The following is a 21,997-nucleotide window of genomic DNA, read 5'->3' as shown; positions in this document are numbered from 1 at the left end:
TATCAAATGACCATACGCAGACTTACTGTAGTGCTCCTCTGTGATCTCCATGCTCCTGAAGCCCTTTTGGTAGAACCAAGTGACCGCGGGTGCCGGGGAGGCGATGACATCACACACCACCTCTGCCGCCTCGTCGTGACGGAACTCCTGGGGGGACCTCGCGTTGCGGAACGTCAGCTTCTCTGTCACATAGGAAATGAGGTAACAGGAACTGAAGACACATTAGAGATGTCTTTCCAAGAGAGTTTATGTTACAATATTCACGCAAGTATACCATTTAGAATGCATGGCCAATACATCACCTCATTCTAAGTAGTATGCGAGTGTGGACTTTGGAACAGAGCCCAAGTAACGTGTATTGATTGAGGGAAGCCCTGCAGTGGAGTAGAGCGTAAACTCCATTCTGTAGAACAAACTGTTTTACATATTGTTTATAATTCTACAGCACTGAGACAACTCGGATTCTCTGTGCTTTAAATAGTCCCATTAACTTTCCCACAACATATTGAATGAATCCTCCCACCCCGAAAGTTCTGTTTGTAATCAAATGATTGATTCAACTTGTGTCGGTCTAAAGCTGTGGCACCTGTCTGACAAGCCCTGGCAGAAGGTTGATAGGTTACACCTGGGGAAAGTTGACTTGGGACCTGCATTTCTCTTCTCTTAAAAAACACTCCACCACCCTCTCAGAACCCGTATTGCTGGCTAGTGCTGTCAACTTATCACACGGCGTGTGTGTATGTTGTATGGAGAGACAAAAAGAGTGTGCATGCATGCGTGTGTATTTGGCACGTGGAGTTTGGCACAGGGTTATCCACTGTGTGTGGCAAAATGAAAGTGTGCATAAATCACATGCATGGCCTTATTTATTTCAGTCCCATCTACTAGATCACTCCGCAACCTAGCACATTAGCATTTTCCAAAGTGATTTATGTCAGGCGGCTCTCCAAAACATACTTTTTTCTCTTCGCTGCTCTTTAAAGTGCCTTGCGTCCTTCTGACTCTGAATGTGAGATTCAACCCTCCTCATCTGCCCAGTTTCAACCCACAGCACATTTTAGAGCTGTTATTGTAAACATTTTGTTTTTCATTTTCTCGTTGCTTGGTTTCTATCCTCTCTCTCTGTCTCTCATTCCCTCACCCCCTCTCTTGTGCTATGCCATTCCCTTTAATTCCCTTACCCCCTCTCTCTCATTCTCTCCCTCTCCTTCTCTCACTAAATCTCAAATTCCCCCACCCCTCTCTCTCCATTTTTCTCTCTCTTTCGCGCTCTATTTAATTCCCTCACTCCTGCTTTCTCTCTTCCCCTCATTCCCTCTCCCTCTCCTTCCCCCAGTTCTCTCCCTGTGATTCAAACACGTTGTTTTCCCTTGTTCTCCCGCTACTTATTTTCCATTTCCTGTCTCCTTTGTCGTTACCCTGCTCGACAAGAAAACCAGTAAGAAAAACAAATTCTCTCGTGTAACAGTCTACCGCTCACTTGACACCGTCAAATTGGTAACACAGTGAGAATTTCTCTTCCGTCATTTTGCCCACATAGCTGCAAGGGCAACTGTCAAAGTGGGGTGACATGACAATTTTCTTGGAGCTCCCTCAGGTGGGGCATCGACTGCCTCCAATGTCTCCTGTCTGAAATGGTTCTCCGTTGGCTGTTGCTCAAAGATAGACACTGGAAACTATACTTGTCAACTACTCAGCAGTGCGGAAAATTATAGTCTTTCGTCCGTGAGCTATAAAAAAAAGTATAATATGAGTTTGAATATGGATAGCTTTTGTCAGGTTGTGAGATGTGATGCATGAACACATATGATAATGTTAAGACGTGTGCACGTGTGTGTGGGTGTGTGTTGACGACTTCTGGAAATGTCAACACTCACAAATGGTAATGTGCAGCACATTTCAAGTGGCTGTCCAATTTTCGTAACATGTGGTGTTTATGTTTATCACAAGAAATCACGTTCGGTGTAGCCTCAGATGGGTGCTGGCTACTACTGGCCTGCTCAAGCCCTTTAGGTGACTATCTTCCTGTTACTGCTCATACATACTGAACACACAGTGCTGAACGGTGGCTGACTGATGTTGTCATAGATACAGCTGCCAAGCTGTGGTGCCGCTGTAACGAGGTGTGTGAGAGAGGAGGTAGGGGAGAGGGAGAGAAAGGTAAGCACCTTCCAGAGAGGGGTGTGCGTACGTGTGTGTGCGTGCATAAGAGCGTGTGCATATGTACATACAGTTGAAGTCAGAAGTTTACATACACCTTAGCCAAATACATTTAAACTCAGTTTTTCACAATTCCTGACATTTAATCCTAGTAAGAATTCCCTGGCTAAGGTCAGTTAGGATCACCACTTTATATTAAGAATGTGACATTTCTTGAAGAATAGTAGAGAGAATGATTTATTTCAGCTTTTATTTCTTTCATCACATTCCTAGTGGGTCAAAAGTTATGTACACTCAATTAGTATTTGGTAGCATTGCCTTTAAATTGTTTAACTTGGGTCAAACGTTTTGGGGTAGCCTTCCACGAGCTTCCCACAATAAAGGGTGAATTTTGGCCCATTCCTCCTGACAGAGCTGGCGTAGGCCTCCTTGCTCACACGCCTTTGCAGTTGCAAAGCACAGCGCTATAGGTCAGTGATGGCCACTCCAATACCTTGACTTTGTTGTCCTTTAGCCATTTTGCCACAACTTTAGAAGTATGCTTGGGGTCATTGTCCATTTGGAAGACCAATTTGCGACCAAACTTTAACTTCCTGACTGATGTCTTGAGATGTTGCTTCAATATATCCACACAATTAGATTATTGAGATTATTGTATCTCATGATACTATCAATTTTGTGAAGTTCACCAATCCCTCCTGCAGCAAAGCACCCTCACAACATGATGCTGCCACCCCCGTGCTTCACGCTTGGGATGGGGTTCTTCGTCTTGCAGCCTCCCCCTTTTTCCTCCAAACATAACAATATTTATTATTGCCAAACAGTTCTATTTTTGTTTCATCAGACCAGAGGACATTTCTCCAAAAAGTTCGATCTTTGTCCCCATGTACAGTTGCAAACTGTAGTCTGGCCTTTTTAATGCAGGTTTTGGAGTGGTGCCTTCTTCCTTGCTGAGCGGCCTTTCAGGTTATGTCGATATAGGACTCGCTTTACTGTGGCTATAGTTGCTTTTGTACATGTTTCCTCCAGTATCTTCACAAGGTCCTTTGCTGTTGTTCTGAGTTTGATTTGCCCTTTTTGAACCAAAGTTCGTTCATCTCTAGGAGACAGAAAACCTCTCCTTCCCGAGCGGCATGACGGCTGCGTGGTCCCATTTTGTTTATACTTGCATACTATCGTTTGTACAGATGAATGTGGTACCTTCAGGTGTTTGGAAATTGCTCCCAAGGATGAACCAGACTTGTGGAGGTCCACAATTGTTTTTCTAAGGTCTTGGCTGATATATTTTAATTTCCCATGATGTCAAGCAAAGAGGCACTGAGTTTGAAGGTTGGCCTTGAAATACATCCAGGTACACCTCCAATTGACTCAAATGATTAGCCTATCAGAAGCTTCTAAAGCCATGACATCACTTTCTGGAATTTTCCAAGCTGTTTAAAGGCACAGTGTATGTAAACTCTGACCCACTGGAATTGTGATACAGTGAATTATAAGTTAAATAATCTGTCTGTCAACAATTGTTGGAAAAATTACTTGTCATGCAGAAGGTAGATGTCCTAACCGACCGACTAACCGACTATAGTTTGTTAACAAGACATTTGTGGAGTGATTGTACAATTATTTTTAATGACTCCAACATAAGTGTATGAAAGCTTTCGACTTCAACTGTACACACACAGTACACACACCACACCGGTAATTCAAATCAAGCGTCTGCCAGATGGCTACCAGCCGCAAAACTCCTCCGTGTGTCACGTCCCATTAACGGCCACAGAAGATTCCCTCTCCCATACGATTAGAGCCTGCCTCCTTCGCCTGCACACATTCAATACTATGCATCACACACACCACCAGATCCAGCGAGCATTCACTACACTCTTTAATGGGCAAGTTATTACGGAGGTGCAATGGAATGTAAATATGTGTATCTTTATGATCTAACATGGGAGACAGCGATGTATTCAACTCATGTCTTTGTATGTCTGAAGGACCCCTACAGAGGCTGGAATGGATACAGAGGTAATGGAGAGAGTGTGGTGTGTGTGTTCTCCTCTGTTACATATGCATGTAAGTGACACTCACGGTACATCTCCAGCACCATGGTGGCCTCCTGTGTCTGTCCCTGGGCGTCGGTGGCCTGGCAGCGGTAGATGCCCGCGTCCTCCACCTCAGCATTATAGATGGTCAGCCTGGAGCTGTCCTCCCCGGTGTGCAGGGCCACACGCTGGGACGACACGATGCGCTCCCCCTGGGGGTTAAACCACTCCAGGTTGACCGGCTCTCCGATCACTGGTGGGACAGAGAAAACTTATAGGTAACATTAAGAAACTCTAAAAAGAACCAAGCCAAGCGTTAGACTTTAGAGCACTATTTCCCAAACCTCCCCTTGTGTACCCCACCATTTGTTCCACTTATATATTCATAAGCACACCTGAAATAAATGGTAAATTAATCAGCCCTTGTTCAACATGGGAAAGTTATGCCTCTTTGAAATTTGATAAACTTGTTATCCCACTTTTTAGGCGAGTAGGAGAAAAATGCAGTTGAATGATTTTCACACTTTCGAGAGCATTGGTGCTAAGGACGTCGATTGTAGTCGACTGGTCGATCGTAGTCGACCGGTCGATCGCAAACTTCTTTCTAGGAGACCGCAAAAAAAGTTTTCAAAATGTATGCACTAAAAATATATGTTTGGCAATTCACAGCGTTACCATCGAGTCTGCTTAAAAATAACTATAGTTGCTACATTTGGTGGCATGGCGAGAATCTGTCTCCTCACCACGCGCTCTCACCACTGGTGTCCCCCAGGGCTCTGTTCTAGGCCCTCTCCTATTCTCGCTATACACCAAGTCACTTGGCTCTGTCATAACCTCACATGGTCTCTCCTATCATTGCTATGCAGACGACACACAATTAATCTTCTCCTTTCCCCCTTCTGATGACCAGGTGGCGAATCGCATCTCTGCATGTCTGGCAGACATATCAGTGTGGATGACGGATCATCACCTCAAGCTGAACTTCGGCAAGACGGAGCTGCTCTTCCTCCCGGGGAAGGACTGCCCGTTCCATGATCTCGCCATCACGGTTGACAACTCCATTGTGTCCTCCTCCCAGAGCGCTAAGAACCTTGGCGTGATCCTGGACAACACCCTGTCGTTCTCAACTAACATCAAGGCGGTGGCCCGTTCCTGTAGGTTCATGCTCTACAACATCCGCAGAGTACGACCCTGCCTCACACAGGAAGCGGCGCAGGTCCTAATCCAGGCACTTGTCATCTCCCGTCTGGATTACTGCAACTCGCTGTTGGCTGGGCTCCTTGCCTGTGCCATTAAACCCCTACAACTCATCCAGAACGCCGCAGCCCGTCTAGTGTTCAACCTTCCCAAGTTCTCTCACGTCACCCCGCTCCTCCGCTCTCTCCACTGGCTTCCAGTTGAAGCTCGCATCCGCTACAAGACCATGGTGCTTGCCTACGGAGCTGTGAGGGGAACACCACCTCAGTACCTCCAGGCTCTGATCAGGCCCTACACCCAAATAAGGGCACTGCGTTCATCCACCTCTGGCCTGCTCGCTTCCCTACCACTGAGGAAGTACAGTTCCCGCTCAGCCCAGTCAAAACTGTTCGCTGCTCTGGCTCCCCAATGGTGGAACAAACTCCCTCACGACGCCAGGACAGCGGAGTCAATCACCACCTTCCGGAGACACCTGAAACCCCACCTCTTTAAGGAATACCTAGGATAGGATAAAGTAATCCTTCTCCCCCCTTAAAATATTTAGATGCACTATTGTAAAGTGGCTGTTCCACTGGATGTCATAAGGTGAATGCACCAATTTGTAAGTCGCTCTGGATAAGAGCGTCTGCTAAATGACTTAAATGTATGTATGTAAAATGTACATTTGTTTTCCAAACTGTAGCTACCATAGCAACCGTCTGCAGTTAGCACGTTTCCAATTCCACGCTTGCGAGACCTGCAACAGAATATTCTTTGATGTTCCAGACATGTTTTTTTCTTCTATGAAGTTGCAGTTACGTATTTAATAGGAGTGCTGGACCAAGCAGCAAGAAAACTAATATCTACCACTTTCACCGTGAGTGGGAAGATCTGCCATTCAAACATAGCTCTTGGTAAGAAGGGAAATGTCAAGAGGCATATGAAAGTGACTTTCCAGGTAAAAGTGAACTATGTAAGAGAAAAGTAAAAGAGTTGAAGTCTCATCGAGCTGCCCAACAATCGATCTTTACAAGGCCCGGCTCAAAATCAAAGGCAACCACGATTGCATCATTCCGGGTGAGTCGCATACTAGCAAAGCACAAGAAACTGTTCCAGGATGGAGAAATGATAAAAGAGGCCTTTTTTTAGAGGCAACAGAATGATTGTTTGATGATTTCAAAAATAAATAAGGATGTTCATCTGTCCAGGAATATGTTTTCGTTTCATCCTCCTCCATCTACCTCTAACCGAAGCTAGTTTTATGGATTTGTTTTCTGTTAAACATGTAAAATTAACAGCCATACAGAAAGATTCAAGTGAAGGTGAAATGAAAGAGGAGGAACTTCTTGGTGCAGGGAAAACTCCAGGGCTGGATGGCAAACCTTTTTTGATATACTCAAAGCATTAGCATGTTTTAACCACTCCTATGTAAATGGTAGATTATCAGACACTCAACAAGAAGGTCTGATTTCTTCATTACTGAAACAGGATACAAGTGAGAAATATAAAGATCCAGGCCATTTAAAAAAATTAGAGGCCCCTTACACTTTAGTGTTGCGAGGCAAAAATTATCGCAAAATGTATAGCGCATAGAATTTCAAAGGTATTGTCGGATATTATTCATTCTAATCAGAAGTTTTTTTTTACATGGACGATACATTGGAGAGTACTGGAAAGTACTGGAAACAATAGAACACGATGACACATTTGGGAAACTAAGCCTGCTATTCATTACAGACTTTGAAAAGGCTTTTGATAAAGTAGGACTGGAGTTTATATATAAATGCAAGGAACATTTCAATTTTGGAGAATCTCTTATAAAATGGGTTAAAATAATGTATAGTAAACCTAGGTGTAAAATAGTAAAAAATGGCTACTTCACAAAAAGTTTGAACCTGTCCACTATCGGCATATCTATTTACCATCGAAATGTTATCTATTCAAATCAGATCCAACAATAATATCAAGGGATTGAAAATGCAAGGCTTAAAAACAAAGGTGTCATTATAAATCCACAACTTGGATCCCTCCACAGCCTCATAGAGGATCTAAAACCTTTTTCTAACCTCTCTGGATTATAACCAAATGATGATAACTATATTACGTATTGGATCATTTAAAAAAATACTACTTTACCATGTTGGTTACCAATAAAATGGTCAGATTTGTGGATATACTCGGTATACATATCCCGAAAAAAATAAATGATCTCACTACAATACATTTTAATAGAAAGTTAGCAAAAATAGATAACATCTTGCTACCATTGAAAATACCTTTCTATTTGTCGAACAATCACCCTGATTAACTCTTTAGTCATATCCCAGTTTACCTATTTTCTTATGGTCTTGCCAATACCTAGCGAACAGTTTTTTTTATTATATTAGAAAAACATATATTCAATTTCATTTGGAACAGCAAGTCAGACAAAATTAAATGGGCCTATTTATATATTGAATATAAATTTGGGAGGCAGAAAATATTAAAGCACTGAAGGCTTCAGTCATACAAAAGTTGCACTTAAATCTAGCAAATTAGTAAGAATGTCTCACCCTAAGATCAAGAAAGGCCTTTTTCCCCGTATGCAGATTACAACCTATCACTTTGTTATTTGAAAAGGAAATCTCCCAAATATTGCTATTTTTAAAACAAGCCATAGAACTTTGCTTGCAATTTCAATTTAATCCAACAGAAAATAAAAAAATAAAAAATCATACAACAAATAGTGTGGTTAAACTCAAATATACTAATTGACTAATACATTTTTTAATCAATTGGAACCTTTAACATGTGGAAGGGGGAAAAAGTATTATTATTATTATTATTATTATTAACCCTGTTTTTCACAAGCGTAGCATATTGTGAATTCTGCAAACAATGTTTCAGGCCAATATATATTGCTCATGGCTCCCGAGTGGCACAGTGATGTAAGGCACTGCATCTCAGTGCACGAAGCATCACTGCAGTCCCTGGTTTGAATCCTGACTGTATCACATCTGACCGTGATTGGGAGTCCCATAGGACGGTGCACAATTGGCCCAGCGTCATCCGGGTTAGGGGAGGGTTTGGCCGGCCGGGATGTCCTTGTTTTAAAAATAGGCACGGTGGGCTTTTGGTGTCTCTCCCTCTAAAAACATAAATAAATATTTTGGCCTTTATTCAGATTACAACCGCTGATTTTCGGGTATTTTAAAATGAAATAATCTTCAAAATATTGCTATTATTTAAACAAGGACTTGAAAATGAGATCGTGAACTCTTGCAAACAACGTTTCCAGTCTGAGAATGAGTGCTAAATTACTGTAATTAATACATTTGTTCAATAGATTTGAATACAAAATAAGCCATTATGAGCCAAAGCTGAGAGGATCACCAAAACTAAAGGTATTCTGTTTCAGTGCATTTTCTTTAAAAACAATTATATAGCCTATGTAGGCCTATGTAGGCATACTGTGTAATAAAATTGATAATTGTGTACTAAAAACTTGAATGTGTTTTTGCAGAGCATACAACCATGCCGACAACCATCCGTGGAGATCAGGCTGCACTGAAAAAACACATGGTTCCACAGAAAACCAACTGGGATGGATCCAGAGGCAAATTTGGCTTCATCATTAACATCTTTATGCTTTCGTGAATAAAACAGTGATACAAATACTATCGCCAGCTTTGATCCATGCCTGGGCCTGCAGGACGATAATGTATTTGTTTGTCAGACGAATCACTGGATCGAAACTACAGAAAAGTACAAAACAAGAGAGTACACTACCGTTCAAAGGTTTGGGGTCACTTAAAAATGTCCTTGAAAGAACAGCAAATTTATTGTCCATTAAAATAACATCAAATTTATCAGAAATAAATTGTAGACATTGTTAATGTTGTAAATGACTGGAAGCGACTGATTTTTAATGGAGTATCTACATAGGCATACAGAGGCCCATTATCAGCAACCATCACTCCTGTGTTCCAATGGCATGTTGTGTTAGCTAATCCAAGTTTATCAATTTAAAAAGCTAATTGACATTAGACAACTCTTTTGCAATTATGTTAGCACAGCTGTGCTGATTAAAGTAGCAATGAAAATGTCCTTCTTTAGACTAGTTGAGTATCTGGAGCATCAGCACTTGTGGGTTTGATTACAGGCTCAAAATGTCCAGAAACAAAGTACTTTCTTCTGAAACTCGTCAGTCTATTCTTCTTCTGAGAAATTAAGGCTATTCCATGCGAGAAATTGCCAAGAAACTTAAAATCTCATACAACAATGTGCACTACTCCCTTCACAGAACAGCGCAAACTGGCACTAACCAGAATAGAAAGAGGAGTGGGAAGCCCTGGTGCACAACTGAGCAAGAGAACAAGTACATTCGAGTGTCTAAAAAGAACACAGACACTGGACAGAGGAACTCTCAATAGAAGGCCAGCATCCCGGAGTCGCCTCTTGACTGTTGACAGTGAGACTGGTGTTTTGTGGGTAGTATTTATTGAAGCTGCCAGGTGAGAACTTGTGAGGCGTTCCAAGAATGGCCTTTTTCTCACTCACCTTCGGTTATTTGAAAATTAAATCTCCAAAATATCGTCATTTTTTAAACATAGCAATTATTATTATTAATTCATTTAGAATGATATAAAAGCCCCTTAGATATTCTCACAGATCAGATTTGCCGTCAAGAAAAATGCCCCTTAGATATTAATTTAGGAGACTTCCGGTTGAGCAACGTAGAAAGAAGTCGCACGAGATCTAATCTCCGACAACTTTTGTAAATAATCCTCAATTGAGCTTAAATTCATACTTCTCAATACCTAAAAAGTATTTTTAACTACCCAGTAATAGTGCACCTAAATTAGAATCAGCAAACCAGTCACACGCTTTGGAAAATCGACGGAAAGAACTTCACATTCCACCAAATCAAATTCAGCTAAAATGGCTACCACCCCACCTCCATTGAACGCTTCAATAGCCACTCCGGGTGAAACGGCTAACCCGATAACACTGGAGATCCTTGTCAGGGAGCTGGCAAAATCTTGTGAAAGGTTGGTAGCAGAACTCACCGAATGGCTGAATAACTCACTACACTGGCTGCAATTCAGGCAACCATGGAAACCAACCAGGGTTCTGTGGCATCTCACACTACCACACTGGCCGAAGTTGAGGCCTTGCTCTCCGGCCACAGCAACCAACTCACTATGCTGGAAACCACTCTTTTAAATGTTTTATTTAGTTATTTATATATTTTTTGCAAAGAATGCAAAAAAATAAAACAAAATAATACATTTAAAACAAAGGACATCAAGGACAACTGAAATAACAGCAATAACAGCTACTTTATATGTTTTTGTGCATGTCTGGCACTATTACATGTATGTGTGTGTTCTTGTATGTGTTTATTTGAATGAGAGTGTGTGTCTATGCATGTGTACAAACATCTGCACGGCATCAGCCTCAGGCAAACCGACATTAGTTGTAAAAACACTGCCACTCAGTGTCATTCAAATGTACTTTTATTATGTTTTATTTAGACTTTTTTTCCCTCTTTTGACCATAATTCTCTCTCTCACACAGCAACTCCACTCCCACTTGTCTCCAATTCCACATACCAACCCTCAGCCCATCCCATCTACCGCTGCTGGCCACCCACTTCGTGTTTCTACGCAACACATATCTTTCAACTATGCTATGACGTTTAACGTACAATTTCAATCTATTTAATCAAATAGAATCTACAGATTGCGTGTTGAAGATAAATACCTTTACTAAGAGTATTAGTATATTTGTAATTGACTGACCCGGTCTCTCCAGATCTTCTAACAGTACTATTTCTAGGGTCAATTTTAGATCAATGTAATGCATTTGCAGCCATTCCTGAACCTGAGAGCAGAAACAGGCTACCTGAGGGCAATACCTAAATAAATGGTCTATTGATTCTGTATCCTTACAACAAAATCTGCAGAGATTCGATGATTTTATGCCGGCAAGAATTCTATATAATAATTTTAGCTGAAAAGCACAAAGTGTTGAATCTTGCATGTTTTATATATCAACTCATACACCCTGCACCATGGAATCGGTACATCAAAAATCTCTTCCCAATTATTTTGCAATCTGTATGGCACAGTTGTCAACATCCTGGTCCTCAAATGAAACTGGTATACTTTCCTATTGATTTTTATGCTTTTTATGCTATTTTTTAGATTTGATCCTTTAGATTGGGAAGACAGACCAGTTCCCTACCTCCTCCTGCTGCCACCCGCCTCCTCCATTTTTAGGGCAATGCTGTAATCAATTGGTTGTACTCTTGGATTGAGTTCCCTTACAACTCCACGAAGGACATAAATTATATTGTAAATTGTAATGGTAGAGTTAAGAACAAAGTACCCTTTTCAAACATCTTTCCCATAAATACAGGTATTTTATCAACCAGCACATTTGATTTCAGCAGTAATATTTGTTCTATCTTTTCAGGGGGATGAAATTGAAATTGTAGTCAGGTCTGCAATTCTTGTTTGAAAAAGACAGATACTTTGAAAAAAGTATCATTTTCAATTAATCGAAAATGAGACATGGCAATCTGCACAAAGGCAAAAATGCCGTTTTTAAACAATGGATGAGGTTTTCTTATTAATCTGCTTGAGAACGATTTAGGGTTCACATAAAACTTCTGAATGAGTGAAGCTTTTACAGAGAGGTTTAGTGTGTTTATATTTAATAATCTCAACATATCCAATTCATATTCATTATATAGATAGGCTCGTTTTATTTTGTCTGGTTTAGCGTTTCAGATAAAGCAAAATATTTTTTGCACATATGATTTGAAAAACAAATCATCAGGAGTAGGCAGCGCCATAAGTGTGTAAACTAAGATATGACTAAGGAGTTAATCAGGGCAATTTTCCCATAAATAGACAGGTATTTACCTATCCATTGTTGCAGGATCTTGTCTATTTTTACAAGTTTTCTATCTAAATTCATTGTGGAGAGCTTATTTATATATTTTGTGATATGAATACCGAGTATGTCTACTTCACCATCAGACCATTTTATAGGTAAGCTGCATGGTCATGTAAAAGTTGTATTTTTTAAGGATCCAAAACATAATATTGTACACTTATCATAGTTAGGTTTTAGTCCAGAGAGTACAGAAAAGTTATCTAGATCTTTAATGAGATATTGCAGGGATCTAGCTTGCGGACTCATGTTTCATGATGTTCTATTATTTCTAGTAGTTGTCGTATATTATCTCCAATGTATCGTCCATGTAAAAAACCTGGCTGATCAGGATGAACAGTACCTGGTAAAACCCTTTTAATTCTGAGTGCTATGCATTTTGCTAGTATTTTTGCATCACAACATTGAAGTGTAAAGGGGCCTCCTGTTTTTTAGATAGACTGGGTCTTTATATTTGCCATCTGGATCTTGTTTTATAATAGAGAAATCAGACCTTCCTGCTGAGTACCTGACAGACTACCATTTTTTTGTGTGTGTGAATTTTATCCCCTTTTCTCCCCAATTTCATGGTATCCAATTGTTAGTAGTTACTATCTTGTCTCATCGCTAAAACTCCCGTACGGGCTCGGGAGAGACGAAGGTCGAAAGCCATTAGTCCTCCGAAACACAACCCAACAAAGCCGTACAGCTTCTTAACACAGCACAACCGCACCAATGTGTCGGAGGAAACACCGTGCACCTGGTGACCTGGTTAGCCCGGCCCGCCACAGGAGTCGCTAGTGCACAATGAGACAAGGATATCCTTACCGGCCACATACTATACAGTCTCACTGCTCTTTAAACTTCCATTTGATATTTTTTAGTTTCTTAATCAAAGACATTTACTGGTAAAAGCACAACATTTTGATTTCATCATTTTACTAAGCCTTTGAACTTGCTGCTCCGCCAATGGCAATCTATAGCCTACATTGCAGTTTGGCAGCCTTTCGGTCATTTTCGATACCAATGTTACTAGCCAGTTAGACACCGATCCTGTCCACCAATATTTGTGTATATATACATTTTTGCTTGATATATACCATTTTTTAATTGTATTTTTTACACTTTATTTTTATAGACACTGAACTACCGTGGTTTACATTGGCCATGATTGGTGAGGTTGGTCACTGATGGTCCTCGGTTACATTCACTTTATCTTAGACTCTGCTATGACATTGGAGTCTAATACTATCACTCCTCTCTTCCAATTGTACTCTTGTTTAATTGTTGCAGTAGCTGAAGAGTTTAAGCAAACAAACTCTGTTTGCTTAATTGTACATATCCATATTACTAATTGTCAGTTTGCATACTATTATTGAATTGTTCCCTCCGTACGACATTTAACTATTTACCAATACACGGACTGATCCTTTTCATAGCCTACTGGTTAATTTCACATTTCTCAGCCCTGTGGCGACACCGAGTGGACTACACTCATTTTATGGCCATTGAAATGCCACCAATCGCTGATAATATTTTTCCATAACTGAAGCTGAAGGTTATACTCGTTGTTTAAAGTGTGACTGAAACCGAAAATGTACACTTGCCTATTGACATGTTTTATTTTTTTTATTTCAAGGGCGTATGTAACTTCTTTCCAAGGTCGGTTTGACCTCACTGCACATGTAGGGTAATCAACGGATGCTGAGTAAGAGAGAATTGCTGCTGCTCATCTCGGGTTTAGGATTTGTATTTGTATTTTTCTTTTTTCTTTGAAGGGTGTTGTACTATCATTTTTAATTTTGTGGGAATGCTGAGGGTGGTGGGGGGCTTTGCTTTTTTTAGAGGATTAAAAAAATATATATTCTGATGTTTTGCTCATGCTGCTCCTCTCATTCTTTCTTTTTCATTTGACTTCTCCTCTTTAATAAGGATTCATGTATAGTTTAACAACAAGACAGGATGGTACTTTAGGGTTTCATTTGCGTTTGTGGGGGGCAAATTAAGCGCTACAGAGTATTTTCACATCTGAAGAGCCTGAATACTGATATCGCATTTCTTCAAGAAATGCACCAACATGTTAATGACTAGATTGCATAAAGCATGGGTAGACAGGTTTTTCATTCTAACTTTGATGGCAAAGCCAATTGAACAGCAATAGTGATTCACAAACTAGTACATTTTTCACCCTCATATATAATTTCAGATACTGGAGGACGTTATACAATAGCTAGTGGCACCCTCTTCCAAACCCCTGTAGTACTTGCAAATGTTTACGCCCCTAACACTAGATTTCTGACATCTATTTTAGCCTCTCTCCCTAATTTTGACACCCACTGCTTCATCTTCGGGCGGGGACCTTAACTGTGTTATTGAACCAACACTTGACCTGTCTAATCCCAGTACACTTACTCCTTCCGGGATGGCAAAAGCTCTTTCTACAATTCATGACCCACATGGGTTGTGTTGATCAAAGGCGCTACCTCCATCCGGTCACAAAATACTACTCCTATTCATCAAGCCTACTCATGCATAGACAACTTTATTTTAGATAGAGCCCTTCTCCCCTCAGTTAAAACTACAGAATATTCTGCGAGAGTGATTTCAGGCCATTCCCCCCACATTCTGGATTTAGCACTTACTCCGAATGCAATTTTTTTTTTGAATTGGAGAGTTAACACGGCCCTATTGTCTAACAAAGAATTATGTGACTTTATCTCAACCAAAATATATGTATTCATTCAAACAAATAAAAATGATGCCACCTCCCCTTATCTTCTTTGGGAGACTTTCAAAGCTGTTTTACGGGGAAAGATAATTTCTTACAATGCTCATTATGTCAAACAAAGAAAACGGAAACATCAGGAACTGCTGGACTCAATCCTGGCAATACACCATCCTTTCCACTGATAAAGCAGAGTTTCTGTTGCAAAGAACAAAGGGGACGTACTACGAATATGGTGACAAGGCCAGCCGCCTTTTGGCACACCAACATAAATGCCAGATTTGTTTTTAGGTCCAATTTCATCTCATCGTTTTTCTTGGAATATAAACTCCATAATATTAATCAAATAAATTAATCAAAATTCAAATCAATCCCATATACTATGATCTTACAAAAACATTTTTAAATTCTCTAGTGCAGTCAAAATTGAAGACTATCAAATGCTTCTCAAAGATGCCCTCTGGTGGTCAAACTAGCACCAACTAGCAATAATGGCAACAGTGGCTGACAATTAAATAATGTGCCATAGAATTCTGCGGCAGCCCGCAAGTTGTGCTGCAGTACTTTAAGAGATTTTAAGAGAACCACCGTAACTGAGTGTGTGTTCTTTTCACTTCAATGTGACGAGTCGAAAGACATGATCGACCCATCTCAGTTGTGCATTTTCATCAGAATGGTGTTTGAAGATATTACTTAAAAGCTCAAGGGGAAATCATCAAATAAATCATCAAATAAATGAGGTGAAATGTTATTTCATATTGGAGGGGGAGGGTAGACCCCAAACTAAAGTCTGGACACACCTGTTCTAAACTCTTTGTTTACGCCCATTCACATAGCCTCAGCCCCACCCATCTCTTTAAAGAATACGCATGTACTGTAAATGCATGAGTCAGCAGGGCATTGTCCTCCAGAAATTAATCTCTCCATTATCCCACAATTATCTCAGCCAATCATGGATCCTACCACTCTCCCTATATAGCATAGTGCCATCTCCTTGGCTAAACCAGGCTCATAATTTAACATTTTTATTCATGTTTACTGATCACATACACAATTGTAATTAAGGCATATGAATGTTCACATGTTCAAGAAGGCATATAACAATATATTACATTTTTCAAATCAAATCAAAGTTTATTTGTCACGTGCGCCAAATTCACCTTACAGTGAAATGCTTACTTACATTCCTAATCCAACTTTAGGTATCCTAAAACATAAAAATCGCAAAAATTTAAGACGGAATATACTGTGTTCAATAGCGGATAACATCAAAGTGGAATGAGTTCCAGGTCGCGCGCACCAAACAAGAGTCCACTTGGCTTGACACATGGAAAAAACAGGACGACTTCTTCAATACTCAAAAGAAAAACATCAACCAATTTCTAAAGATTGTTGACATCTAGTGGAAGCCATAGGAACTGCAACCAGGTGCCTCAGAAATCTAGTTACCCATAGAAACCCAATTGAAAACACAGTGAACTCATTTTTTTCCCCCCTGGATGGTTTGTCCTCGGTGTTTCGCCTGCCAAATAAGTTCTGTTATACTCACAGACATTATTGTAACAGTTTTAGAAACTTTAGAGTATTTTATATCCAAATCTACCAATTATATGCATATCCTAGCTTCTGGGCCTGAGTAGCAGGCAGTTTACTTTGGGCATGCTTTTCGTCCGGATGTGAAAATACTGCCCCCTATCTCAAACAGGTTTAAACTTTTTTGTCCTAGACTTTTTTACTAAGTATGTTTCCATAACTAATAATATTTGACCTGATCTGTGCAATCGGACTGATTGGTTTTGTACTGTATTTCCATCAATCTTTCTGGATATCTACCCAACTGTAATTCTGTTAATTTGAAGTGTAAACTGTCAAGCACATAGATATCCAGGAAAAGATAACAGTTTAATAAATAAGTCTAAAACCATTCCAAAAGTACAATAATAAATACTACACTCAGCAAAAAAATAAATGTCCTTTTTTCAGGACCCAGTCTTTCAAATATAATTCGTAAAAATCCAAATAACTTCAGCGGATCTTTATTGGAAAGGGTTTAAAACCTCTTATGGCTTCGATCCCTGTATAGGGATCAACATCAGGGGACATTTCAGAGTGACAACTAAAAATACAATGTCGTAAAATTAAACACTCTGTAAATGCAAGTGTCTTACATCCTTCAAAAGATTAGGATCTTGGTAATAAAACTACGTTTTCCGATTTAAAATAGCTATTACAGAGAACAAATGCCATGCTTTTGTTTGAGAAGAGCAATCAACAACAGAAACATTTTCCGCCACAACAGTTTTTACACATTCACATCTGAAGGTAAAATTATGACTTACATTCTGATATCTTGCTCTGATTTCTCTTCTTGAGGGTCCCAGTGATCAAATAAAGTGCAGTTTTCTTTGATAAAATCAATTTTTATAGCCTAAATCGAAACATTTTGTAAACCGTTTGTGCCGTGAATTCCATCTCTATCAATTTTTTACGGAGCATTCGACGTAATTACACACGGTAAACCATCGTTTATCTAGTCATGGTTGGTTTCAGTGCATTCCTCTGGATGTTTGCAACACAGCCAAACTTTTTTGCGGGGAGTATTGACCGAAGTGAACAGATTTGAAGACAACGAACAATGATTGACTTCATTGATTGACTGTATTTCTGCCCGATGACCAATGATCTTCTTGAAATCTAGCTGGGTAGATAGCCAATGAGCTGAGGTAAACGCCAGTATGTAATGGTTTTGGGTTGGACCACCATTCCTTGTTTGTAAATGCATGCGTAAGGAACTCCCTTCTCGCCTTGACTATCAGAAGAGTTGCTGTGAGGCATGTTACGCGCAGCAGTATTTCGGAATTTCAATGATTTCATTGAAGATATCATGGCGAATAAATCAGGAAAAGCGATGTCAGTCTAAAGTGAAAGTGAAAGAGTGAAAGTGAGACAGATTTTGTGTTTGAGGAATCTTTGAGTGTTATGATTCAAACAGGAACTGAGGAGCTGTTTCTGCAAGGGCAGGACGTACTTCTGAACGGGTGCTAATGCCGTTTTATGAAATATATATATTGCAATTTGCAATGAAATGTGTGGTTTGTTTGTGTGTTTGTGTGTGTGTTGGTTTGTTTGGGTGTGTGTGTGTGTATATATCTATATATACAGTGAGGCAAAAAAGTATTTAGTCAGCCATCAATTGTGCAAGTTATCCCACTTAAAAAGATGAGAGAGGCCTGTAATTTTCATCATAGGTACACTTCAACTATGACAGACAAAATGATAGAAAAAAATCCAGAAAATCACATTGTAGGATTTTTTATGAATTTATTTGCAAATTATGGTGAAAAAAGTATTTGGTCAATAACAAAGGTGAATACCTTGATTATTTGTGTTTTGTGTAGATGTGTGTCCCTTTGTGTGTACATGTGTGCCTGTGTGTTTATATGCTCCCATATTTTGGTTAAATGGACTATCTATAAATCAGTAACCATAAAGCATATCCCATACATGTTTACAATGGACTATCTATAAATCAGTAACCATAAAGCATATCCCATACATGTTTACTGTGTATCTCTCTCATCTTTCAATCATCACATATACAATATATGTCTATGATACGATTAGACCATTAGAGAACTGTTCCTGCCCTTTCACGGTCGGTGACACAGTGGAGTCTTGAAGTTTTTCCCAGAATGCCTCAGTGTCTGGGTGTCAGCGGGGCACACCAGAAACACATTCAGGGACCATTTCGCATACATCACACAAGGTTGGTGGCACCTTAAATGGGGAGAAAGGGCTCGTGGTAATGGCTGAAGCGGAATTAGTGGAATGGTATCAAATACATCAAATAATTGGTTTATATGTCTTTGATGCCATTTCATTCCTTCCGTTCCAGCCATTATTACGAGCCGTCCTCCCCTCCACTGACACATTTACATTAGAGAATACTTCAGGACACTCTGGGAGTCATCCAGAGTCAACAAACATGAGACAATTACTGCTCCTTCAGTGGTTCTCTTTCTCTCTCTCTCTGCCTAAATAACTTCTTCTCGCTCTCACTCTGTGTGTGTGAGTGCGTGCGTGTTTATGTATGCTTGTGTGCTTGTACACTGTATCCGTGCAGGTGTGTGTATGTATGAACTGCTTTGGCTGTGAAAGGAGAACTGAGAGGTCACTGCACCCCCTGGCAATAAATAGATCCTCAGTCATTGATGCCAGTGGAGGAGGGATATGCTATAGAACTTCAATTCTCCAGCATCCTCCATATTGTCTGCAGAAGGATCTGTTGAGCTAACATGATGTGCAGGGATTGTTTGAAGGCTGGGACACCGGTAAAACTATTGTATGTCTCTGGGAGAGGTATTCACCTGAAGTAAAACATATTTTGACATGTCTTGCCAACCACCATGTGGTTAAAGTGTAACTCGAGACTGAGTGGAGCACTGAGAGGCACCACTTAGCAATGACATCTGATTAAACACTGACATAATTCTATAAAACTATTTTTAATAGTGAAAAATAGTGCAAGGAGGTAAACCATGCAGTTTGCCAGAGGTCCTGACAAGAATAATAAACAGAAATGTTTTGACCAACTGGGGACATTTTGTTAATCCCCACACAAGGTAAAATTATATTTCTAGGGGGTTTAGGGTTAAGGTTATAATTAGTGTTAGGGTTATAATTAGGTTTAGGGAAAATAGGATTTGGAATGGGACTGAATTGTGTCCCCCCACAAGGTTAGTTATAGAGGACTGTGTGTGTGTGTGTGTGTGTGTGTGTGTGTGTGTGTGTGTGTGTGTGTGTGTGTGTGTGTGTGTGTGTGTGTGTGTGTGTGTGTGTGTGTGTGTGTGTGTGTGTGTGTGTGTGTGTGTGTGTGTGTGTGTGTGTGTGTGTTTAGCTGGTCAGTACACACACACTGGATGCAAATGGTGAACCGACATACTGCCTCTTCAGATGTCACCATCACTCTGGTGGTGGCGTGTGTGTGCGCGGGACGATGGATGTGTGTGTGTGTGTGTGTGTGTGGTGTGTTTTAGGGTTAAGGTTAGGTTTTGGGGTTAAGGTTAGGCAAAATAGGATTTTGAATTGGACTGAAAATGTGTTCCCACATGGTTAGTTATTGTAGACTGTGTGTGTGTGTGTGCGCCTCTCTCTCCCATCCCTCTTCTCTCCTCTCCCCCACTTTCACCCCATTATTCTCCACCCACCCTTCTCCCTGCCCCTCTCCTCTTCCTTCCTCTACTCTCCGCACTCTACATCTCCCTCAACCAACCACCCTCTGTCCCTCTCTTCTCTGTCCATAAGCTCTCCTCACCATCTCCACCCCTTACTCCCCTCACCACCCTCAGCCATACCTTCTCCCTGCCCCTTTCCTTCCTGTTCCTCTGCTGTTAGCTCCATGTTGTGATGTGCTGGCAGAAGAAGACAGGGACACAGCAGGGGTGGAACTGTGGAACAAAGCACTGCCAGCCCACACTGCCACCCTACAGAGCTGCAGGTACTTGGCTTGGGGCCCATGGCACATAGATCCCCCAAACAGGGGTGGAAAGGACAGGATCTGCAACAGTGGGATGGGCAAGGGGTTAGCTGAAGGCTGGGGGATTGGGTTGATACCGTTGGTTTGGAAGGATGATTATGTGTGGGATGGGGGGCAACCATGTCACCCAACAACCCCACAACCTCCATCCAACCCATCGCCCATCTCACCACACACTCAGGATGACATATCCATGTCATGTTTTGTCATAGATTGTCATGTCTTGTCCCTGTGCTTTCTCTTCTATTCGTTTCCCCCTGCTGGTCTTATTAGGTTCTTTCCCTCTCTCTATCCCTCTCTCTCTCTATCGTTCCGTTCCTGCTCCCAGCTGTTCCTCATTCTCCTAACTACCTCGTTTACTCTTTCACACCTGTCCCCAATTTTGCCCTCTGATTAAGTCCCTATTTCTCTCTCTGTTTCTGCTTCTGTCCTTGTCGGATCCTTGTTTGCTGTGCTGTGTTCTTGTTCCGTCCTGTCGTGTTTTTGCCTTCATCAGATGCTGCGTGTGAGCAGGTGTCTCTGTCAGCTACGGCCTGCGTCTACCCGAAGCGACCTGCAGTCTGTGGCCGCTTCTCCTGTTATTCCCCTCTACAGACTAGAGGATTTCTGTTATTCCCCGTTTGGACATTTCCTGTTAAGGATTCAGGATTTGTTATTTTCTGTTTGGACTTGAATAAACTCTGTTTCTGTTAAGTCGCTTTTGGGTCCTCACTCCCCTGCATAACAATCCACATTTACATTTGATTTAACACACAGACAAGCATGTTCTCTTTGCCATAGGCATCTTACCTGTGCATTTGAAGAACTTGGACTCTCCCACACTTAGCTCCACCTTGTTCAAGGATATGGATACCTGCAGAACAGCTGCGAGGATAGAGAGAAAGAGAAAAAAGATGAGTATAGACACACAAAAACTCACTAAGATAACATAGGAGAATAAGACATGGAGGGGTGGGGGGGTGACTGGATTAAAAAAGTTGGCGCTGTACAACGTGACCGGTCGGGAGTAGGATATTAAGTAACTGCGAGTGAAGAGCAAAATAATCAGAATATTGATTTACCAAGACCAGTTCCCATGTGTGTCTAAGAGCAGCGCAAAACTGTGCTGAAATAGTTGACCACACGTGGGTATGCTGTTGCTTAAAATCCTATTATAACAATTGGATGACTTTTGGTGTTCCAGTATGCAACAATGTGTTGCCTTCACTAGTCTACCTTATTTTTAAAAGAACTCCAGCACAGAGAAGAGAAAGGAGCCTAAAATAATACAACAATAAAGCGCATTTGACTGTTTTTAATATTGGCCATCAACCAAAAACACATAATCTACCATGGTTTTCCATTTTTAGCAAGATGACTCAAGCCATCGACTCACTGATGACAGTTTAAGAAACTTGAGTGGACTTATGGAAAGGCTCTGTAAGACATATAATATATATATAC

General features: G+C 40.7%; 1 protein-coding gene across 3 annotated transcripts in view; it reads right to left on the bottom strand.

Annotated features, from left to right (window-relative positions):
- LOC124011314 (neural cell adhesion molecule 2-like) overlaps positions 1-21,997 on the bottom strand; it is a 457,182-nt gene that overhangs the window by 116,042 nt on the left and 319,143 nt on the right. For all 3 annotated transcript variants that reach the window (XM_046324554.1, XM_046324556.1, XM_046324555.1), the window contains exons 2-4: positions 21,344-21,418; positions 4,243-4,449; positions 27-182 (exon numbers count right to left, since the gene is read on the bottom strand). In XM_046324554.1, the coding sequence (XP_046180510.1) occupies positions 27-182; positions 4,243-4,449; positions 21,344-21,418 (438 nt within the window). The remainder of the gene's footprint in view (positions 1-26; positions 183-4,242; positions 4,450-21,343; positions 21,419-21,997) is intronic.

Source organism: Oncorhynchus gorbuscha, linkage group LG23 (genome assembly GCF_021184085.1).
Source record: "Oncorhynchus gorbuscha isolate QuinsamMale2020 ecotype Even-year linkage group LG23, OgorEven_v1.0, whole genome shotgun sequence".
In the NCBI taxonomy this organism is placed as follows: Eukaryota; Metazoa; Chordata; class Actinopteri; order Salmoniformes; family Salmonidae; genus Oncorhynchus; species Oncorhynchus gorbuscha.
This window is presented reverse-complemented; position numbering and strand designations above follow the sequence as displayed.